Source organism: Struthio camelus, chromosome 14 (assembly GCF_040807025.1).
Source record: "Struthio camelus isolate bStrCam1 chromosome 14, bStrCam1.hap1, whole genome shotgun sequence".
Classification (NCBI taxonomy): Eukaryota; Metazoa; Chordata; class Aves; order Struthioniformes; family Struthionidae; genus Struthio; species Struthio camelus.
The window spans coordinates 10,054,809-10,078,345 of NC_090955.1; the positions used below are offsets into that span (position 1 = coordinate 10,054,809).

At 62.8% G+C, this 23,537-nt stretch overlaps 1 protein-coding gene across 11 annotated transcripts; it reads left to right on the forward strand.

Annotated features, from left to right (window-relative positions):
- Positions 1 to 978: 978 nt before the first annotated feature.
- On the forward strand, positions 979 to 23,536 carry USP19 (ubiquitin specific peptidase 19). Of its 11 annotated transcripts, XM_068906974.1 has the most exons (28): positions 995 to 1,091; positions 3,528 to 3,590; positions 5,551 to 5,795; positions 7,752 to 7,808; positions 8,939 to 9,067; positions 9,684 to 9,817; positions 10,234 to 10,641; positions 11,068 to 11,335; positions 11,483 to 11,639; positions 11,729 to 11,800; positions 12,318 to 12,433; positions 12,764 to 12,978; positions 13,339 to 13,540; positions 13,629 to 13,762; positions 13,960 to 14,118; positions 14,248 to 14,358; positions 14,519 to 14,629; positions 14,796 to 14,897; positions 15,290 to 15,430; positions 15,700 to 15,818; positions 16,045 to 16,182; positions 16,275 to 16,639; positions 17,303 to 17,413; positions 17,868 to 18,084; positions 18,384 to 18,536; positions 18,636 to 18,799; positions 18,887 to 19,065; positions 20,822 to 22,083. In XM_068906974.1, exons 3-28 carry the CDS (start codon positions 5,687 to 5,689, stop codon positions 21,053 to 21,055), a joined length of 4,305 nt encoding a protein of 1,434 aa, XP_068763075.1. In that variant the 5' UTR covers positions 995 to 1,091; positions 3,528 to 3,590; positions 5,551 to 5,686; the 3' UTR covers positions 21,056 to 22,083. The 11 variants fall into 11 exon arrangements, with proteins under 11 accessions (XP_068763084.1, XP_068763074.1, XP_068763079.1 ...); XM_068906983.1 differs by lacking the exons at positions 3,528 to 3,590; positions 20,822 to 22,083 and adding an exon at positions 23,336 to 23,536 and having other exon boundaries at positions 979 to 1,091; XM_068906973.1 differs by lacking the exon at positions 3,528 to 3,590 and having other exon boundaries at positions 979 to 1,091.
- The last annotated feature ends 1 nt before the right edge of the window (position 23,537 follows it).

A 23,537-nucleotide genomic window follows, 5' to 3' on the forward strand; every position in this document is an offset into this window, starting at 1 on the left:
GCTGCCCGCGTCCCTGCGATGGCCGTCGGTGGGTCGCGGCGCTGTCCCCGGCTGCCCGCCGTGCCCGGGCTGGGCGGGGGGCGCTGGGGGCCGGGGACACGCTGGGGGCCTGGGGGCCAGCCGTGCTATAGGGTCATGGTGGGGGGCTGGGATCCTGGGGTGGGGCAGGGTGACGCGTTAGGGCCTGGGGGTTGGCTGTGCGGTGGGGTGACAGCGTGGGGCTGGGTGAGACGCTGTAGGGCAAGGTGACAGGGTGGCGTAGGATGACATTGTGAGGCAGGTGACGCTGTGGGCCTGGGGGTTGGCTTTGGGGTGGGTGATGCTGTGAGGCGGGTGACAGAGCAGTGCGGGGGGTTGGCTGTGAGGCAGATGATAGTGTGGGGTGGGTGACACGCTGTAGGGCAAGGTAACAATGTGGAGTAGTGTGACAGTGCATGGGGGGGTTGGCAGTGGGGGGCAGCACTGTGGACAGGTGACAGTGCGGGACTGGGTGACACACTGTAGGTGCAGGGGGTGACAGTGCGAGGCTGGGTGACCCTGTAGGTGCGGGGGTGACTGTGTGGGGCTGGGGGTTGGCAGTGGGGGGCCGCACTGTGGGCAGGCGACAGTGCGGGGCCGGGTGACACATTGTTGGTGCGGGGGGTGGCAGTGCGGGGCTGGGTGACGCACTGTAGGTGCGGGGGTTGATCTGGGCCTGGGTGGCAGTGCGAGGCGGTGCCGACGGCTGTTGGCGGTTCAGCGCGGCCAGGCCGCCGGGGCGGGCCCGGCCCGTTGCCTTGGCGACGCCGCCGGCAGGGCCTGGGCCGGGGGTAGCGCCCTTGGGGCGGGTCGCCATCGCGGCGCGATGGCGTCACCGCCGGCGTCGTTGCCATGGCACCGCCGTGCCAGGCACGGGCGCGGGGAGGGGGTCGGGCTAGCGGCGGGCCCCAGCGCGGGTCACATGACCGCTCCCCCGCCACACGCTCCAGCGTCACGTGGCCTCGCGAACCGGCTTCCGGAAGTGCGTCACGGGCTCGGGCCTGTCTCCTGAGTCGGCCCGCTCGGAACTTCGGCTCGAAACAAAACAGACCGGAGCGGCGGGCGGGGCGGCCGTGAGTGCGGCGGCGGCGGCCGGGCCGCGGGGCAGCAGCTGGGCAGCGTGGGGCGAGCGCCGGGACGTGGGGCAGGGGATGGGGCAGCAGCTGGGGGGCAGCGAGGGGCAGGAGATGGGGCAGGAACTGGGGGCAGCGAGGGGCGAGAGGCAGAAGATGGGGGGCAGCGAGGGGCAGGGGATGGGGCAGGGGCTGGGGGGCAGCGAGGGGCAGGGGATGGGACAAGAACTGGGGCAGGAGTTGGGGGGCAGTGTGGGGCGAGGGGCAGGAGCTGGGACGGGGATGGAGCAGGAATTGGGGGGCAGCATAGGGTGAGGGGCAGGAGATGGGGCAGGAATGGGGGGGCGGCAAGGGGCAGGTGCTGGGGGGCAACGAGGCGCAGGGGATGGGGCAGGAACTGGGGGCAGCATAAGGCGAGGGGCAGGAGATGGAGCAGGAGCTGGAGGGCAGTGTGGGGCGAGGAGCGGGAGCTGGGGCAGCGTGCAGGGGCCATGTGGGGTGATAGGTAGAAGCTGGGGGGCAGGACGGGGAGAGCAGTGTGGGACGAGGGCAGGAGCTGGGGACTGGGCAGGGAGAAGGAAGCTGGGGGCCCTGTGAGGGCCATGGGGGGTGAGGGGCAGTGTGGAAGAGGGCAGGGGCTGGCAGCATGGGAGCGGGCAGAGTTTGGGGGGATTTGGGGGTGGTGTAGGCTGGGGGAGGCAGTGTGGGGCGGGGGTGAGGGCAAACAGCTAAGCAGGAGGATGTGGGTCACAGCGGGGCTGGTGACAGGGGCTGAGCTCAGGAACCTCCTGGCAGGGCTGAAAGGAGCCTAGGGGCCTGGGGCCGCTGCTTGTGCGTGGGCGCGCTGCCTGCGCGGTGTGGCCCTGCGCTGCGCGTGCTGGATCAGGGACCTTGGGGCGGCTCAGCAGAAGCGTCGTTTGCAGGCTCTTTTCCCCTCTCCCAATGCCTGAGGCTGGGCAGACCGCACAGGAGGGGCTGGGGGCCTGGGGCAGCTGGGCTCCCCCCGCAATGTGGCTAGAAGGGCTCACTGCTGTCACGGTGCTTGGGGACCTGGTAGTTTTCGCAAGGATGGAGGTGGTGTGTGTGGCTGTCCAGAGTGGCTTTGTGCTTGTCCCGGTTCAGTCTGCATATCAGGCACACCATGAAACTGCAATAAGACATGGGCTTAAGTCTCAAGACTTGTCTTGGGGACAAGAAGCAGAAGATGCCAGAACTATTTACTTGCATAAAGGAAGCATCATTGTCAGCCATGTTCAAGATGTGGAGGAGGCAAAAGTCATTGGAAGGCGGAAGATGGGAGGGATGGAGAGCCTTCTCCATAGCTATCCAGTAAAGGCCTTTGAGCAGTGAAGGGGAGATGCTGTAGAAGAGAAATAGGGAACCTTTACCCTGCCAAGGGCCAAACTCTCCAAACGCACTTGGCAAGCTGCATCTTATTGTGCACCTTCTACTGCTGTTCAAAGAGCGGTTTAAACTAGCTTGGTGTGGCACTGCTGTGGGAAGAGGTGGTCCAGTTCTCCCCAACCGCTTGCTGCCATCGCCACAGTCACCTTTCCTTGGGCTAGTACCAACGCTCGTGCAGCCATGTGGTGAGCGGGGTTGGGGAACTGATCTAGGTTAAAACAAATTTGGCAAAAAACACCTTCAGTCTGGATGGGTTCCTGATCTAGCGCACCCTGCAGCCAATGGATGCTTGCACTGATGCAGAGCGTGGGTAAGGAGAGAGGAAAGAGAGGTACCTTCTCTTTTGGCAGTAATGTCAGGCTTTCCCAGCTTCAAGTGCTCGTGGAAGTGTTGTATAAGGTTTTTAACTAATGCACAGCCTATCAGGTGCTTCTCAAAGGTGCCTCTGGCATTTAGCCAGCGGAGTTTCACTGTCTCTCCCCTGCAGCATCTCCCACAGAGCTAATGTTCTTGTAATAGCATTGCCAAAAATCCTGTGCCCCCGGACACTTGGCTGCTGAATAGCCCACCTTGCTGCACGTTTTCTGATTGCAGATCGGACAAAAGTCTCAAGGATTAGAATAAATCAATCAGAATAGCCTGTACTTTGTTTGCACCTGTCTGAAACCACGGGGTGCCCAGAACGGCCTCAGTTTGTGATCGGTATTCTGGCAAAAATCAAACAAAGGCCCAGCCCTGCCTGGTCCCTGTCTTCCATTAGAAATAAGTGTCAGCAAAGTGCCTGAGGGAACTAAGCCTCCAGTTGGGCTTGAGAGCAGCAGACTTCTCCGGGAGGAGTGACTGAGAATCAAAACAGACTCTGGCTGCCTCTCCCTTCACCCGGTCTGGGGAAGGGTGGGGAGCTCTTCCCCAAACCTGCAGGGCCTTTCTCGGAGCTTGCTGCCACCCTGTTTAGCAGTTATCCTCATGCTGCCCTTTGGGGGCAATGGAGCCTAGCCTGGCCCTGTGCAGCTCCTCTCCTGTTCTTCCCAGGATTTTCACCCTGTAGGCGAAGAAGTACAGCCGAGAAAGCTTCCCCGCAGTTGCCGAGTCCAGGTTAGCTTTTACAGCACTGGGAATCATTCTGTAGCTGACCTGTTTCAGTATTATTGGGGAGTGGAGCTGAGAGATGATAGTGTGGACAGTGGTCTGCCAGTGCTACAGTGCCAACTGCCAGGGACCCTCCAACTCCGACTAGGGCAGCCAGAGTCACTGCTGTGTTACAGAAAGCCCAGCACACGCTGCACCTGGGGGATGGCACTGCTGCTGTCCCGCATCTGTCCTCATCCCTCTGCAGGGCTGGCTGCGCTGCCCTGCTCAGCATTCCCGTCTCCAGAACAGAGCTATCGGAGCTATCCAGTGTGAGTTACGTGAGTTGTCTGTGCCGACCTTAGGGTGGTCTTGACGCTTGGTGTTTTCAGGTGGCTTCAGTGGTTCTTGGTTACTGAGGTAGGGTTTGCCTGAAGAGTAAATGGTTTGGGTGCAAAGCTCATCACGGAGCTGGATTTGCCAGAGCTGGATGAAGAGCAGGATTGCTGTACTTGTTGCTGTGGACATGTCGAGAACTCAAATGCCCCGAGCGCTAGCGGGCTGCACAAAGCTGCCGGCGTGCTCTGTTTGACCTAACGCTTCCCCTGGAGGTGTGTCCTGCCCCAAGCTGTGCGTGAATGGAGCTGTTGGGGCTGCACCTGGTATGTGTGTGACAAGTGCATGTTGTGGGTACAGGCACTGCGTCAGGACGGGGTGTTCCCAAGGTGCACGTCTCTCCTCCCACAGTAGGAGAGGCAGGTTCAGTTGAGGTGTGCTATGCCAAGACGCTGTCAAGCTCAGCTCCGTGTCCTCAGATGTCACCAGAGTCGTAGGATGAAGTGTGACGCTGTGCAGTGCAGCCTGGGAGCTGCTGCTGTGACTGCTGGGACCTGGGGGTGGGCAGGATGGATCCAGCTGGTCTGCTCCCCTGGGAGCAATTCCCTGCAGAAGGGCTCATGGTGCATGCGCTGCTGGGGTCGGGGCATGCAGCCAGGACAGCGAGGAGAGCCTTCCCAGCTCTCTGCTCTCGCCCATGTCTGTGGAGCAGGACAACCCCTTTTCAGCCGGTTGTTCAAGCTGTTGTCTGTCTTAGCCCTGGACGTCAGAGAGCGAAACTGGAGAGTGAAACCGAGACCAGCTCCGTGGCCGGCAGCTCCTAAACCCTTTCAGGGATCTGGGGCTCCGCCTGGGAGGGCATGTCTAAGGGGGGCAGAGCAAGCGTGCAAGCTCCGAGGGCATGCCCTGCCCTCCTCTCCCGAGGCATGTGGAGCAGAGGTGTCTTATTTCCAGGCCTGGCCCCCACTGGCGCTGTCTGTAAATCACTGGCGCTCTCTGTACATCGGCTGGGAGATGAATATGCAAGGTGCAGTCGTGCTGGTTAAGCTCCCAGCTGGTGGGTGGAGGGGAGGAGTTCTCCTCTTGCCAGAGGTCTGCTTTCATCATCACAGGAGACTGCCCCGAGCCTGGTGCTTCTCTGCTTTCTTCCTTCTTAGGGCGTTACTCTCTCCCACTCCTGCCCTCTTACATGGGACACCGTTTTACTCAAATGACCTGCACTGATGCCCCGAGCCATGGGGCAGCCTGTCCTTGTTGATCCTAGAGGCTTCCTTTTGCAGCTTAGGGCCTCCCCTTTGCCTCAGACTGTTGTTAGAGCTGGTAGCCTCTCAGGGCCAATGTTGCTGTAGTGGGAGCCGTGAGCTTGACCGTTGCTTTCCAGGCTTTTAACGTGTGTCACACGCAGAAGAGCCCTGGTTGTATCTTAGGCACTTTGGCAAACCTATGCTTTTGGCAGTAAGCGTTATAACAGCTGTGATGAGGTAGGTTTCCTTGCTGAGTGTTTTGTGTGGTGCTTTCCATAAATGCTACAGTGAAGGTCATATAAGAGCATTGACCCTGGGAAAGTCCAGCACTGGGGCAGAGAGTGGATCCTAATGCTGTTGGGCTTTTTCCATCAGCTCTAGCCATGCTTGCTCTCTCTTCCCTTTAGGCCACTAGTTCCTTGCCAGAGAGTTTGACCACAGAGAGTCGCCAAGATAGCTGGGCCAGGAAGAAAACGTCGCACCCCTGACCCAGACTCCATTACCGACCCCGGTGGGCCGTTTGTGTCGTCCAAACGGCTGAAAATGTCCAGCAGCGCCAATGCCCCTGGCCAGAGGAGAGTGTCTCGGGGCTTGGATGATGCCACCAACAAGAAGAAGCAGAAGGATCGAGCCAACCAGGAGAGCAAGGAAGGTGAGAGCCCCTTGGCAGCAGGCTCGGTGTGATGGTTCCTGGGGCCTGCAGGGTAGGAGTCTCACAGCCATCTGCTGCAGGATAAGCAGATTTTACTAATCGCTTCCTGTGGCTGATTGTAACCTGTTAACGTGGGATCCTCTTTGGCATGGTGTCCTCCCTGGACCTGTAACCTCCTTTTTTCAGGTGCTGCTTAGCCCCAGGTATGCGAGGGCAGGCCAGACCTATTTCCGTGTTAGCTTAAGCTTGGAGTTGACCTTGGTGGTTGTTTCTGGGCTGGACTCTAGACATTGCTTTCGGGTGGGGCTAAACTGCCCTCATCCAGAGGGAATGGGATTGAAGCCTGCAGGTGCTCTTGCAACTGGACATGTTATCACTTCCCAACCTGTTTGCAGAGGCCGGATGCTGTGAGGTAGGGCCTGGGTGCTGACAGCACCCGCTGGGTGCAGGGCCTGTGGGTGGGGCTGTTACTTCAGCTTCTGTGTCAGGGCAAGGTGTGGCTTAAGTGAAATGGTTGCTTTGGAGTAATTCCCTTTATAGCTGCTGCGTATCCAGTGACAAAATTGTGGCTTCAGGTGCAGGCATCTGTGCTGGGCAGGCAGTGCCTGCAGGCAGGATGCAGACAAGGGTTCCTCCGGCAGCCCTGTGGCCCTGGCAAACTGGCAAATTGCTTGATTTCCGTGCCTTACTCCATTATGACTTCTGTAGCCTCAAAATAATACGGTGTTTTATAGGTCAAGGTAAAAGAGCGCTTGCTGAGATGTGCGCCGCAACGGTAGGATGTCATCCCCGATGTCAAACGACAGGGCGCAGAGAGGGCAGTGTTGCCTTCTTCTCTCAGTGCGAGACCTGTGCTGTGTTTCAGACAGGGCACTACGCTCCACGCCGTCTGACACAAAGCAGCTGCTGCCTTTGCAGGCGCCGTGGTGTGGGGGCCGTGGTGCCTCCATCCTTTTGGCGCAGCAGAAGTGAGGGCCTGGAGCAGTCTGGCTGCCCCGGGTGGTGGTGCTGGGAGATCTTCCGAGCAGTGTCACCGCAGCGCCTCTCATGCTGTCAGCTCTACCAGCACCTTTGCACCAGTGATCGTAACAGCCAACAAAGTTTTGCTATGGTATGTGACTGGTTTGTAGCCAGTCAAGACAGGCAGTGACAGCCCTCTAAGCGCTCTAGAGTGCAAACCCCAGCTCCCACGTGCGTGCTGTTCCCCACTAGGTGTTGCTGCTGGTTCTGTGCTTCAGGACAAGGTGCTGTCACCTCATCCCCCTTGCTTGGCACAGCTTGCACCCTGTGGGGATGAAGCAGACCCTGAAATGCTTCAGCAGTAATCCTGCAGGGAACAGGGATTAGGTGTCAGGTCAGTTTGGTTCTGTAGTCTAATCTGGGACGCAAATTTCAGCTGTAGGCATCGGCAGGTTGTGCAGTAATGGGTACGCGAAAGTGCAGCTGGGCTGTGTGGTTGTCTGCTTACAGCAAAATTGGTTTGAACACAGCCAAACATCAGGTTCACCAAGTGGGATTGGTCAAAGGGCAGAACTCCTCTATCAGGTGGAGATTGAGGGCAGGAGGGGCCTGGTTCACCGAGGGGGGCGCACCCAGCGCAGTTACCACGTACTCCACAGTGAGACTTCTCTCAAAGCAGTCCTGACCATCTGGTGCAGTGATGTTGTCGCTTCCATTGATGGTGTTGGCGAGACTGAGGTACGGTGGTGTCGCCCAGAGCGCCCATCCTGGGGTCTGAGTTGCTGTGTTGCCGCAGGCAGGGCTCGGGGGAAAGGGGGAGGTGTGGGGAAACAGAGAAGGGAAATGGTCCTGCCAAGCAGCACGTGCAGAGCGAAGGACCTGGCCAGAGGTTCGTGGGAGAAGGAGGTGACGTGTGAAATTTTGGGCATCAGAGTGCCCGCCCATGCTCTGAGGTGACAGAATGACAGACCCGTGCTCTGCTTCTCTGCCCACTAGTGTCTCGCCCTGAGCTCGAGCAGGCTGAGACTGCCCAGGAGAGGGACTCAGAGGAGGGTAAGTCAAGGTGTGCGCTGGCTGTCAGTGCATGGCCACGGAGTGCCCTTGCCTAGGGATCTGCAGCTCTCGCCTTGTAGTTGTCCTGTGGCCTGGCACAGAGCAGCACTAACCTGAGCGTTCCCTTGCCCCAGCGTTTATCTTAACAGGATGCAGCCATCCCAGAAGCAGAGGAGGGTGCATGCGGCTGCACGGGGCTGTCTGCAAGGGAGAGGCCCGTGACAGGCTGCTTTTGACCTGAGTGTCGCTGTGCCACTGAGCGCGGTCCTGGGACATCTTGCTGCAGGCATCCGTCCTGCTTGTTTCGTGACCTCTTGATGAAGCCATGCCAGGCTGGGAAGGTCCCAAGCTGTGTCACCCAGCAGGCAGCACTGGCTGGTTTCTGCCTTGGCTCCAGGCCCCTGCTCAGAGGACAGACAGCATGACCTCCCTCCTGCCACAGAGGGTAGACCTGATCTGATGTGAAATTAAGGAAACATCAGCTTTTTGCCTTGAAGACTACAGGATGCCACATGGCCAAACCTGGAGCCTGGCAGACACCTGATGGGGATTCAGCATGCAGCAGAGTGGTGCTGTACTGTTTTCTCCCTGGATGCCACGTTCTTGCCAGGCTGGCTTGCCCGCCTGTGTTTCAGCCGTGTTAACAGTTTTCCTCTGGCAGGAATACAATGCTCTTGGCAGTTGCAGCTGGACTGCTTGTTTCGCACATGCAAAGGGGAAGCTGCAGTTTCTGATTGTGGTCAGAGTCCACTCGAATCCTTCAGAGTAATTCTGTGGCTTCCTCATTCCCTGGAAAAGCAGCAATTGCTTTACAACTATTAGAAGCCACCCCTTCTTCCCAGCCACTGCTGCTGCACGTGGCTGGGCCAAGAACATCGCTGCCCCTATGGTCTTTCCGGTTCCTGCTGGGATTCACCTGCCCTGTTGCAACATCTGCTCTGGCCCCTCATTTGTGGCCTCTTTGATGAGTGCGGGTCGTTAATGTCCTACTTATTGGCATGATCTGCAGTCCCTGTGCCGGCTGTCCCGTTGAGCCGAGCGTGTGTTCAGGCTCACGTTGCTCAGCAAAGGAGTGGGCATCACAGCCTCGTGCCGCGGCGAGTGGGTGATGCTTCCCTCCCTCTTCCTAGAGCTGCTGCTGGACTGGAAGCAAAATGCCGACGAGATCATCGTCAAGCTGAACTTGGGCAGTGGAGCTCTGAAGGTGGAGGATGTGGACGCTGCTTTCACCGACACTGATTGTGTGGTCAAACTACCAGGTACGGGGAGCGGAGCGACTGCTGCAAACGCTCCTCCGGCAGGGCTTGGCACAGCCCTGGGCCAGACACGGGGCTGATCCAGGCAAGCGTAAAACCTCTGCCTTTGGAGTTACCTGCCACTGCACAGATCTCACCTCCCCTGGTGCACTGCTGTGCTGTCAACTGGCACAGCTTCAATCAGGCAGGACGGATATGAGAGCAGTTTAAAAGCAAGAGGGTACAGGGTGTGGGAGGACAGGAGCGGGCCTCTGTGCACCAAGCAAACAAGTGCCCACTGCTCTGCTGGACGTGTCCCTGCCTCCTGGTCAGTGGGGTGGTTGTGTGGTTCTAGCAGCGCCTTGCCAAGTGGTACTTGGTTGTGTACTTGGAAAAGTGGCTGTGCTCCTGAGGGCAGGGAGACCTAGGGCCTTACTTCTGGGAAGGAAGCTAGCCAGATGTGCGGCAGCAAATCCTAGGAAGCTGGCGTTACCGGGAAGGCTCTTGGACAGGGTAGCAGTCAGCCTGCAGCCCCTTTGGCCCTGGCTGAGTGCTCCCTTGGGGCCGGCAAAGCAGAGCTGCGGGGTGGTAGACCGCTGTCGGGAGCGCTGCCTGAGGTGTGGTTCCCCTTTGCTTGCAGATGGGCGCCAGTGGAGCTGTCAGTTCTATGAAGAGATCGAGAGCTCCTGCAGCAAGGTCCAGTGTAAGAAGGGCAACTTTCTGCAGCTTGTGCTTCAGAAGAAGATCCCGCTCCACAACTGGGCTTCGCTTCTGGTGAGGCGGGGAAGGTCTGCCTTTCGGGGGACGTTACAGAGTCTGGCAGAGCTGGGAGCTGGAGCTGGGATGATGGTTTCACTGCCTGCCCTTGAGCTGTCCTTGCCCAGGGAACTCTGTGGGGCACATCCTGCATCCAGAGGCTGCATCAGAGTAATGACCCAGCTGCCTCTAAGCCGGGGGGCAGGGAGTGTGTCATCACGCCCCTGTTCCTGCCTGCCACACAGTCTCCAGGTTCTGGAGCAGAGCCCCAGGGTGCTGAGGGAAGGGGGAGCAAGGGCTCTGCTCTGGCCCATGCGAGACTTCTCTCTGATACACTGGTGTGTGGAACCCCTGAAAGGGTGAGGGGCTGGCAAAGAGCGTGAGTAGTGCTGCTGTCTGGATATCTTCCCACCACGCTGCCTTGCTGTTCGCAGAAGAGACGGAAGGACGGATCCAAAGAGGTGGCCAAAGGGGCCATGTGCTGGGAGAACGGGAAGGAGAAGGCTGCTGCTGTAGAGGTGGCCCCTGAAGAGCCAAGGGCTGAAGGCGCAGAGCCGCCGAGGTCCAGGCGGGAGCCCTCCAACCCAAAGCGCACTCAGGGAAGAAGCGAGGCCCTGGGAGGGAAAAGCCCAGCCAGCCCAGGGGCACAGAGTGGCCCCAGCGCCAAGCGGGCAGTATACCTCAAAGCGGCTCCAAGCGAAGAGGAGCCGAACGCCAGGGTCACTGGGAGCGTGGAGCCCAGCAAAGGGCACGGCGGGAGGTCAGGCAGCCGTCGCAATGGCAGAGCCAGCCAGGGCGATGCGCCCACAGCCCTCACAGACGTCGCACCGCCACTGGAGAAGGTACCAGAGGACCCAGCTGAATACGGCACCCCTGCTCCCTCAGCCCCTGTGCAGGGGATGCCGCTCACGCAGCGACGCATCCCTCCAGATGATATGGGCTCCTGGGTCCTTTGGGTGGTGCTGAGGGCTGGTGTGGGTCTGACTGCAACAGCGGGGTAGGGTGAAATACAGGACAAGAGCTGGCAGCTGACACTGCTGCAGACATGACGACCGAGCACTCACTGAGCTTAGCTCGTGCTCTGGGTTGAGACTGTGCTAACATGGGACTGAGCCAAGCAAATGGGATGTGTGGGGGGAAGCAGGCAACGTGGGGCCATAACTGCCTGGTGACAGGAGCAGGTTGCAGAGAGGGGCTGCGGTGGGGTGGGCCGGGGCAGCTCATGGACAGGGTTGTCTGTTCCTCACCATGTCCCTCTACCGTGACAGGCTGCGATTTTGGCAAAGGAAACTGGTCCTGTGGAGATGCCGCCTCTCACAGCCACCACAGAGGTGTTTCCCCACCATGTTGCCACTTGCGTGGAGAAGAGAGTCCTGCAGCCAGGCAGCCCAGGCGAGGCCTCTCGGAGCCGGGACTGCACGCCTGTCCTGGGAGAAAGCTCTAAGGCCATCCCAGTGGCCACCCCTCCCCTGAGCAGAGACAGCGAGAAGAGAGACTGGTCCAAGGATGACGTGGCTCTGGAAGCAGCAGCTGACGGTGAGTGGCCACAGCCCAGGGGTCAGCATTCGTAGGATGGCCTGGTTGGGAAGGTCCACCTGCTCAGGCGCTCTCCTGGGCCAGCCTGCAGTGCTGCCTCTGCGTGCAAGGAGAGTAACATCTCTCTCTGCGGCTTTCCCTGCCCAGAGCCCGAGCCCATAGTGAGCCTGACCTTTGTGAAGAATGACTCGTATGAGAAAGGCAATGACCTGGTGGTGGTGCATGTCTACGTGAAGGAGATCCACAAAGAGACATCCAAGGTGTTGTTTCGAGAGCAAGATTTTACGCTGGTTTTCCAGACGAGGTATGGGCAAGCCCTGGAGTGGCACCAGGCTGCCGCAGAGCTCCGGCTACCTGTTCACCTCTTCTCACCCGCTTCTGATTTCTTTGCAGCGACGCAAACTTCCTTCGCCTCCATCCTGGCTGTGGGCCCCACACAGTGTTCTGGTGGCAGGTGAAGCTCAGGTACTGCTCCTGTCTGTCCAGCCCATGCCAGGGTGAGGGAGCGGAGAGCACAGAGCTGGACCGTGAGCCAGTCTCAGCTGACCGGTCTGTGCAGGCCACGCTCCTGCCTGCCCCTGGGGGTCTCCTTTGTACTGTGCTGCACTGGCATCCTAAGCCTGGGGTGCCATGGCTCCGTGTGGTGGCTTGCGGGGATGGAAATCCCAGTGTCTCCTTGCCTGCAATTCCCCCCTTCAGCCTGTTGTTGAGCTCTTGGGGGCTGAGCCAGGCCAGCCTGTGTGCGCTTTGGGCCTGTTATTCAGCAGGGTTGGGCATGTGGAGTCAAGCAGAACGAACATGCCAGGACAGGGGCTGTCTGTGTGGCCAATGTGGTCAGGGTTGAGGGTTCCTGTACTGCTTCGCAGGAGCCAACCTTGAGGTTGATGCTAGCCCGTCCCTCCTGCCTGGAGGACCTGGCCTGCTTTGCGTGTCAGGCCATGGTGGGATCTCGTGCATGCTTGACCTGCTGCGTGTCTTGCAGGAACCTTATTGAGCCGGACAAGTGCACATACAGCTTCACAGTGTCTCGCATCAACGTCTGCCTGAAGAAACGCCACAGCCAGCGCTGGGGGGGGCTGGAAGCTCCAGCCGCACGAGGTCTGCACCCTGGCTTCTCCTTGTCCTGCCTGCCCGCCGCACCCCAGCGGGACGCGGGCCTGGGCTGTCTTCGCTGCTGGGAGCAGCCAGACGGTGCTGGGGGGTTGTGGGGAGGCAGAGGGGCTGAGCAGGCGTGGGCAGGAGGGATTTGGGCCAGGGTGAGCTTGGGGGTAGGGCGCTGCCGTTCCTCTTGCTCGAGGGGAAGAGGGGTGGGAGGGAACCTGTGTGTGAGCATGGGCTGAGCCCTCCGCAGCGTCAGTCCTGCCGTGGGCAGCTGCCCCTGCACGCGCGGTGCTGCTAACCACAGGCCCACCCTTCCCCCTTTTTAAGGTGCAGTGGGTGGTGCAAAGGTTGCCATGCCTACAGGCCCTACCCCGCTGGATAAGAGCCCGCCAGGCAGTAACCAGCACCCCCTGTCCAGCAAGGAGGAGGCCCGAGCCAGCGACAAAGAGAAGCCTCGTGTAGAGGATGGGGGTCTGGACGGTGTGGCAGCCCGTACGGCCCCAGAGCATGTGGCAGTGAAGCAAGAGCCGCACATCCCCTCTGTGAGTAGGGCGACACTGGGTTCGAGGCCTCGGGGGTGGGCGAGGTCTGGATGCTCGACCCTCGTGTTGCGAGACTGACTCCTTGATGCTGCTCCGGGGACCAGCAAACTTCCCAGAGGAGCTGAGTGGGAAGGCAGGACTGTCCTCCAGCCCTACCCAGCAGTTTTAGGGGTGGCAGCTGGCCTGGCTACCAACTGAACCACCACCACAGCCCACTTATCCTGGTGGGAAGTGGGGAGGTGGTGCGGCTGTTCCAACCTGACCCCATACGAGCAGCTGCCTTGGGCAGTCGGGTCCCTCTGGTGTTTCCAGAGAGGCCCCTGGAGCGCAGCATCCTCACGCCCAGCTCTGCTTTGGCAGCCCAAGCCAACATGCATGGTGCCGCCGATGACGCACAGCCCAGTGAGCAGCGAGAGCGTGGAGGATGAGGAGGACGAGGACGAGAAGAAGAAGGTGTGCCTGCCTGGCTTCACGGGGCTGGTGAACCTGGGCAACACTTGCTTCATGAACAGCGTCATCCAGTCCTTGTCCAACACCCGGGAGCTGCGCGACTACTTCCATGGTGAGCATGCGCCCCTGGAGCCAAACGGGGCCCTGCCACTCAGACGGTGCAGCCGTCGGCCACCCTTGCTCTCCTGTGTCCCTTACAGATCGGTCCTTCGAATCGGAAATCAACTACAACAACCCGCTGGGGACAGGGGGCCGCCTGGCCATTGGCTTCGCCATGCTGCTGCGAGCGCTGTGGAAGGGCACGCACCATGCCTTCCAGCCCTCGAAGCTGAAGGTAGGGCTGCAGGCAGCAGCGCTCCCGGGAGCAGCTGGGCCCTGCTTGGCTGGGGGCCCCCAGCCCTCCTTCGCGGGCACGTGGCTGCTGCGCTAGTGCCGCTGAGAGCCAGCTGGATGGGGGTGGGCACAGCCAGGCTTTGTGCGCGGGGCAGGCAGTGCTGCTGGGGGCCGGCCCTGACTGCTGTGCTCCCCTAGGCGATCGTGGCCAGTAAGGCCAGCCAGTTCACTGGCTACGCCCAGCACGACGCTCAGGAGTTCATGGCCTTCCTGCTCGACGGCCTGCATGAGGACCTCAACCGCATCCAGAACAAGCCCTACACAGAGACAGTTGACTCGGATGGGAGGCCCGATGAGGTGAGGACACCCCTCCCCAGCCCCAATGGAGCACTAGGTGCTGCAGGGCAACCCTGGCTGCTCTGGGCAGGGTAAGTGCCACAAAGCTGCGTGGTTGAGTGTAGTGCTGAACCCTCTCCCTCCCTGCAGGTGGTAGCTGAGGAGGCCTGGCAGCGACACAAGATGAGAAATGATTCCTTCATTGTGGACCTGTTCCAGGGCCAGTACAAATCCAAGCTGGTGTGTCCAGTGTGCTCTAAGGTAGGGCAGCCCTGGGGGCTCTGCACCCTGTCGCAGGGCTGAGGTCTTCATTCCCTGACTCTCGGAGAGCGCAGGTCGCTGGGCAGGACTGGATCTCTGCTCTGCTGGGGCTGCTGTGCCATGGTACTTCCCACAGCTGAGTTTGCTCTTGATTCTGCAGGTGTCCATCACCTTCGACCCCTTCCTGTACCTACCGGTGCCCCTCCCGCAGAAACAGAAGGTGCTGACTGTCTACTACTTCGCAAAAGAGCCGCATAAGAAACCTATCAAGGTAAAGGACGCCACCTGCTCTGGGGGGAGGTAGACTGAGAGGGTGCTTGGAAATGCCTCAGGTAGTCTCTGAACTAAGCCCTGTGCTAATGAACTGAGCCCTGTGCTAAGCAAAGACCTACGTGCCTTGCTGCGGCGTGACTGACGTGGCACTTCCTCCATGGCAGTTCCTCGTGAGTATCAGCAAGGAGAACTCCAGTGCCATGGAGGTACTCGACTCGGTGGCCCACAGCGTGCGCGTGAAACCGGAGAACCTGCGCTTGGCAGAGGTGAGAGCACTTGAGCTGGGAAGCAGGACGTGGGCTTCTCCCATGGGTGCCCCTGGGTCCCCCAGCTCTTCAGGGAGTGTCAACACAGGCAGTCACTTGCCCTGATCCAACATGGACAACACCCGCCCCATGGTCATGGGTTACTGTATCATGCGCTAGATGCTGCCTGCTAAATCCCTGCTCAGGAGAGCTGGGCTACTGCACTGGGGCAGGAGAGGTTCATTCTCCCCTGGCTGGGCAGTGAGCTAGGCACAGCGTCCCTGACGTGCTGCTGTCCCTGCCGCTCACTGCGAGGCGGAACATCTCTGGCTTTCCAGGAGAGCAGAAGGGTGGGCAAAGTTCTGAGCGTGGGGCAACCCTCACATGGCCTTGCTCTGCTGCTTTCCTGGCAGGTGATCAAGAACCGCTTCCACCGCATGTTCCTGCCGTCCCACTCGCTGGACACTGTGTCCCCCACGGACCTGTTGCTCTGCTTCGAGGTGCTGTCCCCAGAACTAGCCAAGGAGCGGGTGGTAGAGCTGCAGGTCCAGCAGGTAGGTGGAAGGGGGAGATGGGGACTGCTGGGAGGCTGAGCCTGCAAGCAAGGCTGAGCAGGAAAGGGAGAGCAGCCCCAGGGCTGCAGGAAAGGGTGACACACTGGCTGGTGTGCACACAGCCCTGGCAGCCCTCTGTCCCAAGGCAGGGGCTGGCGCCCATCCTGGTGAGCGCCGTTCCACTAGCTACAGTGAGTGCAGGGGCGTGCCGAGGTGGCCTCACCCTGCCCATATGCCCTTCCGTGCCCAACGGGTTCCTTCTCCTGCAGCGTCCACAGGTGCCCAGCGGCCCTGTCGCCAAGTGTGCAGCCTGCCAGAAGAAGCAGCTGTCGGAGGATGAGAAGCTCAGGCGCTGCACGAGGTGCTATCGAGTCGGTTACTGCAACGTGTGAGTTGACTTAGTGCCTGGCAGGGAGGGAGGGTCTCCTGCATTGAAGGGCTGCATGGGAGAGCTCAGCCTGCTGGGGGGAGGTGAGACAGGCCTGGCCTTTGGCAGAGAGCTAGTCTGGGCTCTAGGGCTCCCCTTGTCCCCGATGCACCCCTCTGGCCCTGCTGAGCTCGTGTCCCGTGGGCGGGCGCAGATGTTGGGTTCAGCGGGGCTGTGTGTGTTACAGGGCATGTCAGAAAACACACTGGCCAGACCACAAGGCTTTGTGCCGCCCCGAGAACATCGGCTTCCCCTTCCTCATCAGCGTGCCGGAGTCCCGCCTCACCTACGCCCGCCTAGCCCAGCTACTGGAGGGCTATGCGAGGTAAGGGCCCAGGGCAGGGAGTGCTTCTGCCCCATCCCGGCAAAGGGCGTGACCTTTGCCTGGCCTGCTCTGACTGTCACCTCCTTGCCCAGGTACTCGGTCAGCGTGTTCCAGCCTCCGTTTCAGCTAGGCCGGATGTCGCCAGAGCAGGGGCTGCAGCCTCTGCTCCTGGACAAGCTGGAGCCCCCAGCCAAGAGCAGTTGTGCGGCGGCCACGTCCGCCCCCGAGCTGGGGGACGGGGACAGGGCTCTCAGCCTCCCGCAGGAGCCCCCGCTCTCGCCACCTGTACCCGAGCTGCACCCAGAGCTGGGGGACACTGGCACTGTGAGGAGCAAGGTGCTGGCAGCCAGGAGTTCCCTGCTGAGCTTGGATTCAGGCTTCTCCGAGCACATGGAGTCGCAGAGCGACAGCTGCTGTGAGAAGGAGCCATCCTATGAGAGAGCCCTCAAGCCGGAAGGTAAGAGGGCAGGGGTGTCACAGGCACTGTCCCCGTGCTGCCTGTATTTCCCCTCTCTGTCTGTGCCAGGAGCCCAGGCAGCCCTCGGGCAAATCAGAGAGGGCTTCTCCCTCTGTGGCTGGGCCTGGAAACCCCTTAGAGGACATATGGGAGGCTCAGGAGCCCCGGTTTGGCAGTGCTGCCCCACCTGAAATGCCTGCCAGCCCATGCTCTGCCTTGCCCTGGCAGGCCCACAGGGCCGAGCAGAGACCTGGCACCACTCGTGCTGTGGTGGGAAGGCAGAGGCTGGCAGAAGCCACTGAATCCCTGTGGTAGAGCAGAGCCCAGCGCAGGCTGAGCCCCTCGGGCCTGTGCACGCAGCATTCCCGTCACTCTGACTCAGCTGCATGGGAGCAACCTCTCGCGCTCGGCTGCCTGGCTGTCACGTTTCCAGACACTCGTCTCAGGATGGCAGCAATGTGCAGTGAAGGGGCAAGGCAGGCAAGAGGAGCACAGCTTGCCAGGGGCAGGCGCCTGCTAAAAATAGTCAAGGACACAGGGCACGTGGTTGTGTCCCTGCAAGGGCATAGCATGCAGGGTGGGGGTGGGGGCACTGCAAATTCTTGGCCCCTACGCAGGGCAGGCAGGCAGTGCCACCAAATATCTGTTCCTGCCTGTCTGCAGCTGCCATCCCTGGGTACCAGCACACTCCAGACTCGCTGAGCGCCCGTGCCACGCAGTTCTACATCAACAAGATCGACGCTGCCAATAAAGAGCACAAGCTGGAAGATAAAGGTGAGCCGAGAGCCTGGGGGAGCTCCACCTTCATCCCTCTTGGCCTCTGGCAGGGTGGTGAACGCCTTCCCTGGGAGCTCCTCCTGGCCATGACACTCATCTGCTCTCCTCAGCAGAAGGACCTGTTTTGGTCAACCTCCTGCACCCACAGAGGGACTGTGGTGAATATGTGCCTCCTATCTGAACAGGGTGCCCACGCTGGGTGCTGGTTAGGGAGACATGCAGAGAGGGGCTGCACCAGCCTAGCTGCCCTGGTTGCAGGACTCTGCCACCCTGGGTGGGGACCCTGGCTGCAGGCAGTGGGGGTACCCATCCGGGGTGCTCGCATCCTTCTAGAAACACTGCCTCATAGCTGTGCTGAGCTGGGCCAGGCCCGAACACTCCTAGCCCCAGGCAGGGTGGGCCGGGCTGTAGCCCAGGGGAGCAGGTGCGTGAGGTGTGCACCCCTTCACAGGCGACACCCCGCTGGAGCTGACGGACGACTGCTCCCTCGCCCTGGTCTGGAAGAATAACGAGCGCCTCAAGGAGTTTGTGTTGGTGGAGTCCAAGGAGCTGGAGTGCGTGGAGGACCCGGGCTCGGCCAGCGAAGCAGCCCGTGCAGGCCACTTCACCCTGGAGCAGTGCCTCAATCTCTTCACCAAGCCCGAAGTGCTGGCCCCGGAGGAAGCATGGTGAGGAGGGCGTCGTGGTGGGTTCCAACCTACGGGCCCAGGCAGCAGCGGGAGTTTCCCAGGAGCTGCCCAGGCCTGCACGTTGTCTCTTCTGGCGGCCAGAAGCATCAGGCTGGCCTTCCCACGTGCTGGGAAGGGAGGCCAGAAGCCAGCAGGGAGCAATGCCAGTGCTCTGCAGGGCTGTGCTGGCCTGCCCTTGGCCTCCCACACGCCAGCTGCAGGCCCCTGTGCTTGGCTGCTCGGGACTGCGAGGCCTGGAGCGCTCTCCCCACGCTGGTAACGAGCGTGTTCTCCCCCAGGTACTGCCCCAAGTGCAAGCAGCACCGCGAGGCCTCCAAGCAGTTGATGCTGTGGCGCTTGCCCAACGTCCTCATCATCCAGCTCAAGCGCTTCTCCTTCCGCAGCTTCATCTGGAGGGACAAGATCAACGACATGGTGGACTTCCCTGTCCGGTGAGAGCCCTGGGATGGCCCTGCCTGTGCTACCCTGCAGCTACCCCGTCTCCCTCCCTAGCACCGACAGCCCCTGACTTGTCCCCCGTGTCTCCCCAGGAGTCTGGACCTGAGCAAGTTCTGCATCGGCCGGAAGGGCGAGCAGCAGCTGCCCATGTATGACCTGTACGCTGTGATCAATCACTACGGTGGCATGATTGGCGGGCACTACACGGCGTACGCCCGCCTGCCCAACGACAAGAACAGCCAGCGCAGCGACGTGGGTGAGGACCCGCCGGCCTCGCCGCCCCCGTCTCCCGCCGCCGCAGTTGGCCGGCTCTCCTGACCCTTCTCTGCTCTGCTCTCCCCAGGCTGGCGGCTCTTCGACGACAGCACAGTGACCACCGTGGACGAGAGCCAGGTGGTGACCAGATACGCCTATGTCCTCTTCTACCGCCGGAGGAACTCTCCTGTGGAGAGACCCCTGCCGGGGCACCCCCCAGACCACCGAGCCGAGCGCACCCCCTCTGCCGAAGCTGCTGCCAGTCAGGTGAGAGCTCGCGTCGCTCCCAGCGCCGTTGGAGCCCCAGAGCCTTGAAAGGCGCGCGTGCCCACGCAGCACCCACAGAGCCTGGGGCAGCTGCTGCACGGCATCTGCGCCTCTTCCAGGCTGAAGAGCTTGCGCCGGCCGGGCTTTGCCCTGTTGTCGCTGTGAGCCTGGGACAGTCTCTGCCCTGAGGGACCTGGATCCAGCCGCCAGGGTGGGGTGTTGGCAGCAGTGGGAGGGTGCAGAGTTACGTGAGGCACTGGAGGAGGCAGGAGGGGGCCCTGCCCTGCCCTGCTCTGTACTGGGGGAAGGCTGCGAGCGGTGACACTAGAGCTGGCTGCACCAGGGAGCAGCGATGACCTTCCCTTTGCGGACTCTCGAGGAGGGGTGGGGGCATGTTCTGCTGGGGCTCAGTTCAGGGCCAAGCTGGGTGCAAACTAGGCGAAGATTAGTGCTGAGCCTGAGAGGCTCTGCGAGGTGCTGAAGAGAAACATGCCGGAGCAAGCTGGTGCCGCAGGGCTGCTGGGGAGTCGGGGGCCTGCTGGGAAGGTGCTTCCTCTGTGCGCTGGTCGGGGAAGGTTGGACTGATCTGAGCGCTTCACACAAACCTCAGAAATGAAGGCAGGTCCTGGGGGCTCAGGGCATCGCCTGCCTGACCGGGCTGCAGCCCTTCTCTCTGCGCTCGGCAGCCGCTCGGCCCCGCGGAGTCTGAGGATGGTGCTCAGCTCGTCTCCGGCAGGGCTGTGCACGCCTGCCTCGTGGGACCGTTTTGGCCTGCCTTCCAGGCCTGACTGGTTCGTGCAGCCGTTTGCCCTGCCAGGGACCGTGCTGGTTAGGCATCCCGGCCCTTCCGCTTCCCTCGCAGCTGGAGACAGGAGCCATCAGTCTCCGGATGGGAGGGATGGCACGTCGGTGCCCAGCTGCTCGCACCATTTCTGTCCTGCGGCGTGGAGCGTCATGTCCTGGTGCGGGCCTGGTCTCTGGGGGCAGCTGGTGGCCCCAGCCATAGCGAGCCTGGAGCTGCAGCGCCCAGGCCTGTCTGCTGTCCTGCACCCGAGCTTCAGCGACCTTTGCCGCGCCGGGGCTCGTTGGGTTCCCCGCAGCGCTAGATCCGCCACTAGATCCTGGCAGCACCGGATCTCCTGCGGCGCTGGAGCTTGTCGGGTCCCGTCAGCACCTTGGACCACCTGCACCCTGATTGGCTGCCCTGTGTGATCATTGGTGCAGCGAAGGGCTGGGCTGTGATTGGCTGCCTGCGGATAATCCTCCTGGAAACTGGGCTGTGATTGGTTCTTGGAGCGATCCCACCCACCGAAGCAGAGCTGCCACTGGTTAGGCTGCGACCGCGCCTCCTGCTCCCACCTGCCGAGCCGGGTCGTGATCGGCCGTCATCCGAAAGATCCTCCGGCGCAGGGGAAAGCTGGGCCGTGATTGGCTGCTGCCTGCCCGCTCGCTCTCCTGGGTCCACCAATCCCAGAGCATCGGCTCCACCGGGATCCGCTGCCCGCTGCCTTGCGAAGACCCCGCCGGCGGCTGCCCCGCGCTCCCTCCCGCCGTGCCGACGGAGCTGCGCCGCCCGCACCGGAGGCCACGAAGAGCCGCGGGGGCGGGTGCGACGGTGGCCGCGACCGTGCTGCATGGGGAGGAGGGCTGGCTGGGCACGGGGCTGGGCTGGCAGGCGGCCGCCTGCCCCGGGGGATGGCGTGGGGTGTTGCCCGTGGCGTTTCCCCGAGTGCTGACGCAGGTTTCCACATCGCAGGCTTCTCTGATCTGGCAGGAACTGGAGGCTGAAGAGCAAGAGCTGCAGCTCGAGGCGCCCCAAAGGCCTGCAAGACACTCCTGGAGGCCCCGTGGCCAGAAGAGGAGCCCAGGCACCCCCCAACACCCGGACGAAGGCTGCGTCCGATACTTTGTCCTGGCCACCACGGCCGCAATTGTGGCTCTCTTCCTGAACGTCTTCTACCCCCTCATTTACCAAACGCGCTGGAGATAGGCACGGGCACGCAGCCGGGCACGGTGGGAGCAGGGCCGCCGCCCTCCGAGGACACTGCACGAGGAAGACATCAGCTGGCAGGACAGAAACCTCCAGGAAGGACGCACGCGCTGCTGGGATGAACGGGTGTCCCCAAGGGAAGCAGGGGGCCGGCAGCTTCCCCCTGCCTGCTCCAGCATCTCCCCTGCCAGCTGGCAGGGCTTCGGCACCAGGGCACGGCCCCGAACCAGGCGTCTCTCGGCCCTCCCTCACCCTCGCTGCCTCAGGGCTACCTGCTGCTTAGGAAGGGACGTTGCCACCGCAACAGGGCCCAGAGCCTGGGAGCCCTACTGGGAACATCGACCGTTTCGACTCGGCTCCTGGGAAAGGCGGGGAGCCCCGGCGGGAGGCTGCAGTAACGAGCAGGACGCTGTGACGCGGCTCCTGGTCCCGGCGCCTCTCGCAGCTGTGTGCGCCGCGGTGCTGTGTCGGGAGCCTCGTGCTCCCCAGGGCTGGCACGGCCAGTGTGATCCCCGCCAGGTCGGACGCACCCTCCTCTCCTGCCCGGCCTCCCCCTGAGCGTCCTGGTGCGAGGCGCCGGCGTGCCGAGAGCCGGGTGCTCCGTACCCCTGCGCCGGGGCAGGACGGGCTCGTCACTGAGGGCCGGCGCGGTTCCCCGCTCGGCTGGAGCTGCAGCACGTGCTGCTCCTCGCCCCAGGGTGCTTGGGTGCACGTTGACAAGCTGGGCCGGGGCACCCACGGCGGGCACCCACCTCCACGGGTTGCTGGCTCGCGCCCGGCCCCCGCCGCTCGTGGGACGCGTGGACTGTCCCTGCGTGGCCCTGCCTGGGGCTTCTTGTTCTCAAGGGGCCCCTCTCCCTGCAGGCGCCTGGCTGCCACTGCGCGGGGTCGGGGAGAGCGGGTAGGACTTGGGGCACGGGAGGCCGGAGGGAAGAGCTGGCACCGCTGCTCTCCGCGGCGGTGCCCTGCCCCTACGGGTGCTCCGCGCCGTACGGCCTCCGTGAATAAAGGCAGCTCTTCCAAAGCGACGCAGCGTCCCTGTCCTGTGTGATGGGACCCCAGCACAGGCGCAGGGACGGCGCGGCAGCCTGCTCCGGCGAACGAGCTGGCGCCTTTCCCAAGCCGGCGGCGTCTGTCTCTGCCTTCCCCAGCCCGTGCCAGCCCCAAGGACTGCCCCGCGCGGCCCGGCAGGCAGCGCCTGCCTGCCCTGCGCCGCAGGGAGCGTGCCCCGGGCTCTGCGCAGCGCCTGGGGCGAGCTCTGCCTGTCGGAGCCGTGGGGCAGCGCGGGGCCCGGGCTCGGAGCTCGCCGGCCGTGGGGCAGCAGGCGCAGGGCCAGCGGCGCCGGCAGCCTGCTTGGGGCCGCAGTGGTCTGTCCCCCGGGGGCCGGGACGAGGGCTGCGGCTCCGGCGGCGTCTGACATTGAGACGCGTTGCCCTTGGCGGAGCGCGGCTCAGAGACCGCTCAGGTTTGTTTGGGTTTGAGAGGTGACTTCAGAGCCCTGTGACTTCCTTTCGGTCTCTGATGCCGTCCTGCCGTCCGTGCCCTTGGCTGACTCGGGAAGGATGCTTGGCGGGGAAGGGGGTCTCTCGGGTTTCTGGCCGGGGCTTGGGCCCCTTGGCGCGGGGCCGCACAGGCTCGCTGCGCCTTGGCCCCGTGTGCCGCGGCCTCCTCGTCGCCGAGCGCCGCCGCCACCACCCCGAGGAGCCGTGTGGGGCAGCGCCGCGGTCAGGAGGTGCCTGCCCTGGAACAGTCGCCTCATTGTCTGCCGCGCCGAGGGTGGGTGGCTTCCTCCGCTCGCCCACGGCGCGGGCCTCGTGGCGCTGAGTCAGCGCCCAGCGCCTCCGGCGTGACCTCTGCTCCGGCTGCCGCTGGAGCCCTGGGGTCGGGGCCGCCGCGCCGGCTGACCGGCCTGCCCGGCCGCCCCTCCCGGGTGTCCGGCAGCGAGGGCGCTGCTGCTGCCGCCGCCGTGCGCTCTCCCTCCTGGAAATCCCCTCCGGTCCTCCTGCGCTGCCACGACCCTGGCGCGGGCTGGCAGCCTGCGCCGGGGCTTGCCGGGGCCGCTGCGCCAGCTGGCCGGGTGCCCGCGCCGGGGCGCAGAGCGCTGCTCAGACCGGCCCCGGCCTCCTCAGCCCCGGGGGGCACGAGGGCCGGGCTGGGGAGAGGCGGCGGCGGGGCCGGGCTGAGCGTGCCGCAGCCTGGCTCTCCCCTCTCGCAGGCGGGCCGGGGCCGGCCCGGGAACGGTTCCTTCGCCCCCGTCTCACGTCCGCCTTCTGCTTGCAGGGACTCAGCCCCGTGCCGTTCGGATCCGGCCTGGCCCCCGAAGGAGCCCCGGCGCTGGCGGCGGAAAGCCTCCCCGAGCGTTTCGGCAGCCCCGCCGAGCGCCCGGCCCCGTCCTACAGCAGCATGGAAGAAGTCGACTAGGGCGTCGCGGGGCGCCCTGCCCCGGGGGGTGCGGGCCGGGCCGGGCACCGGGGAGGAGGGC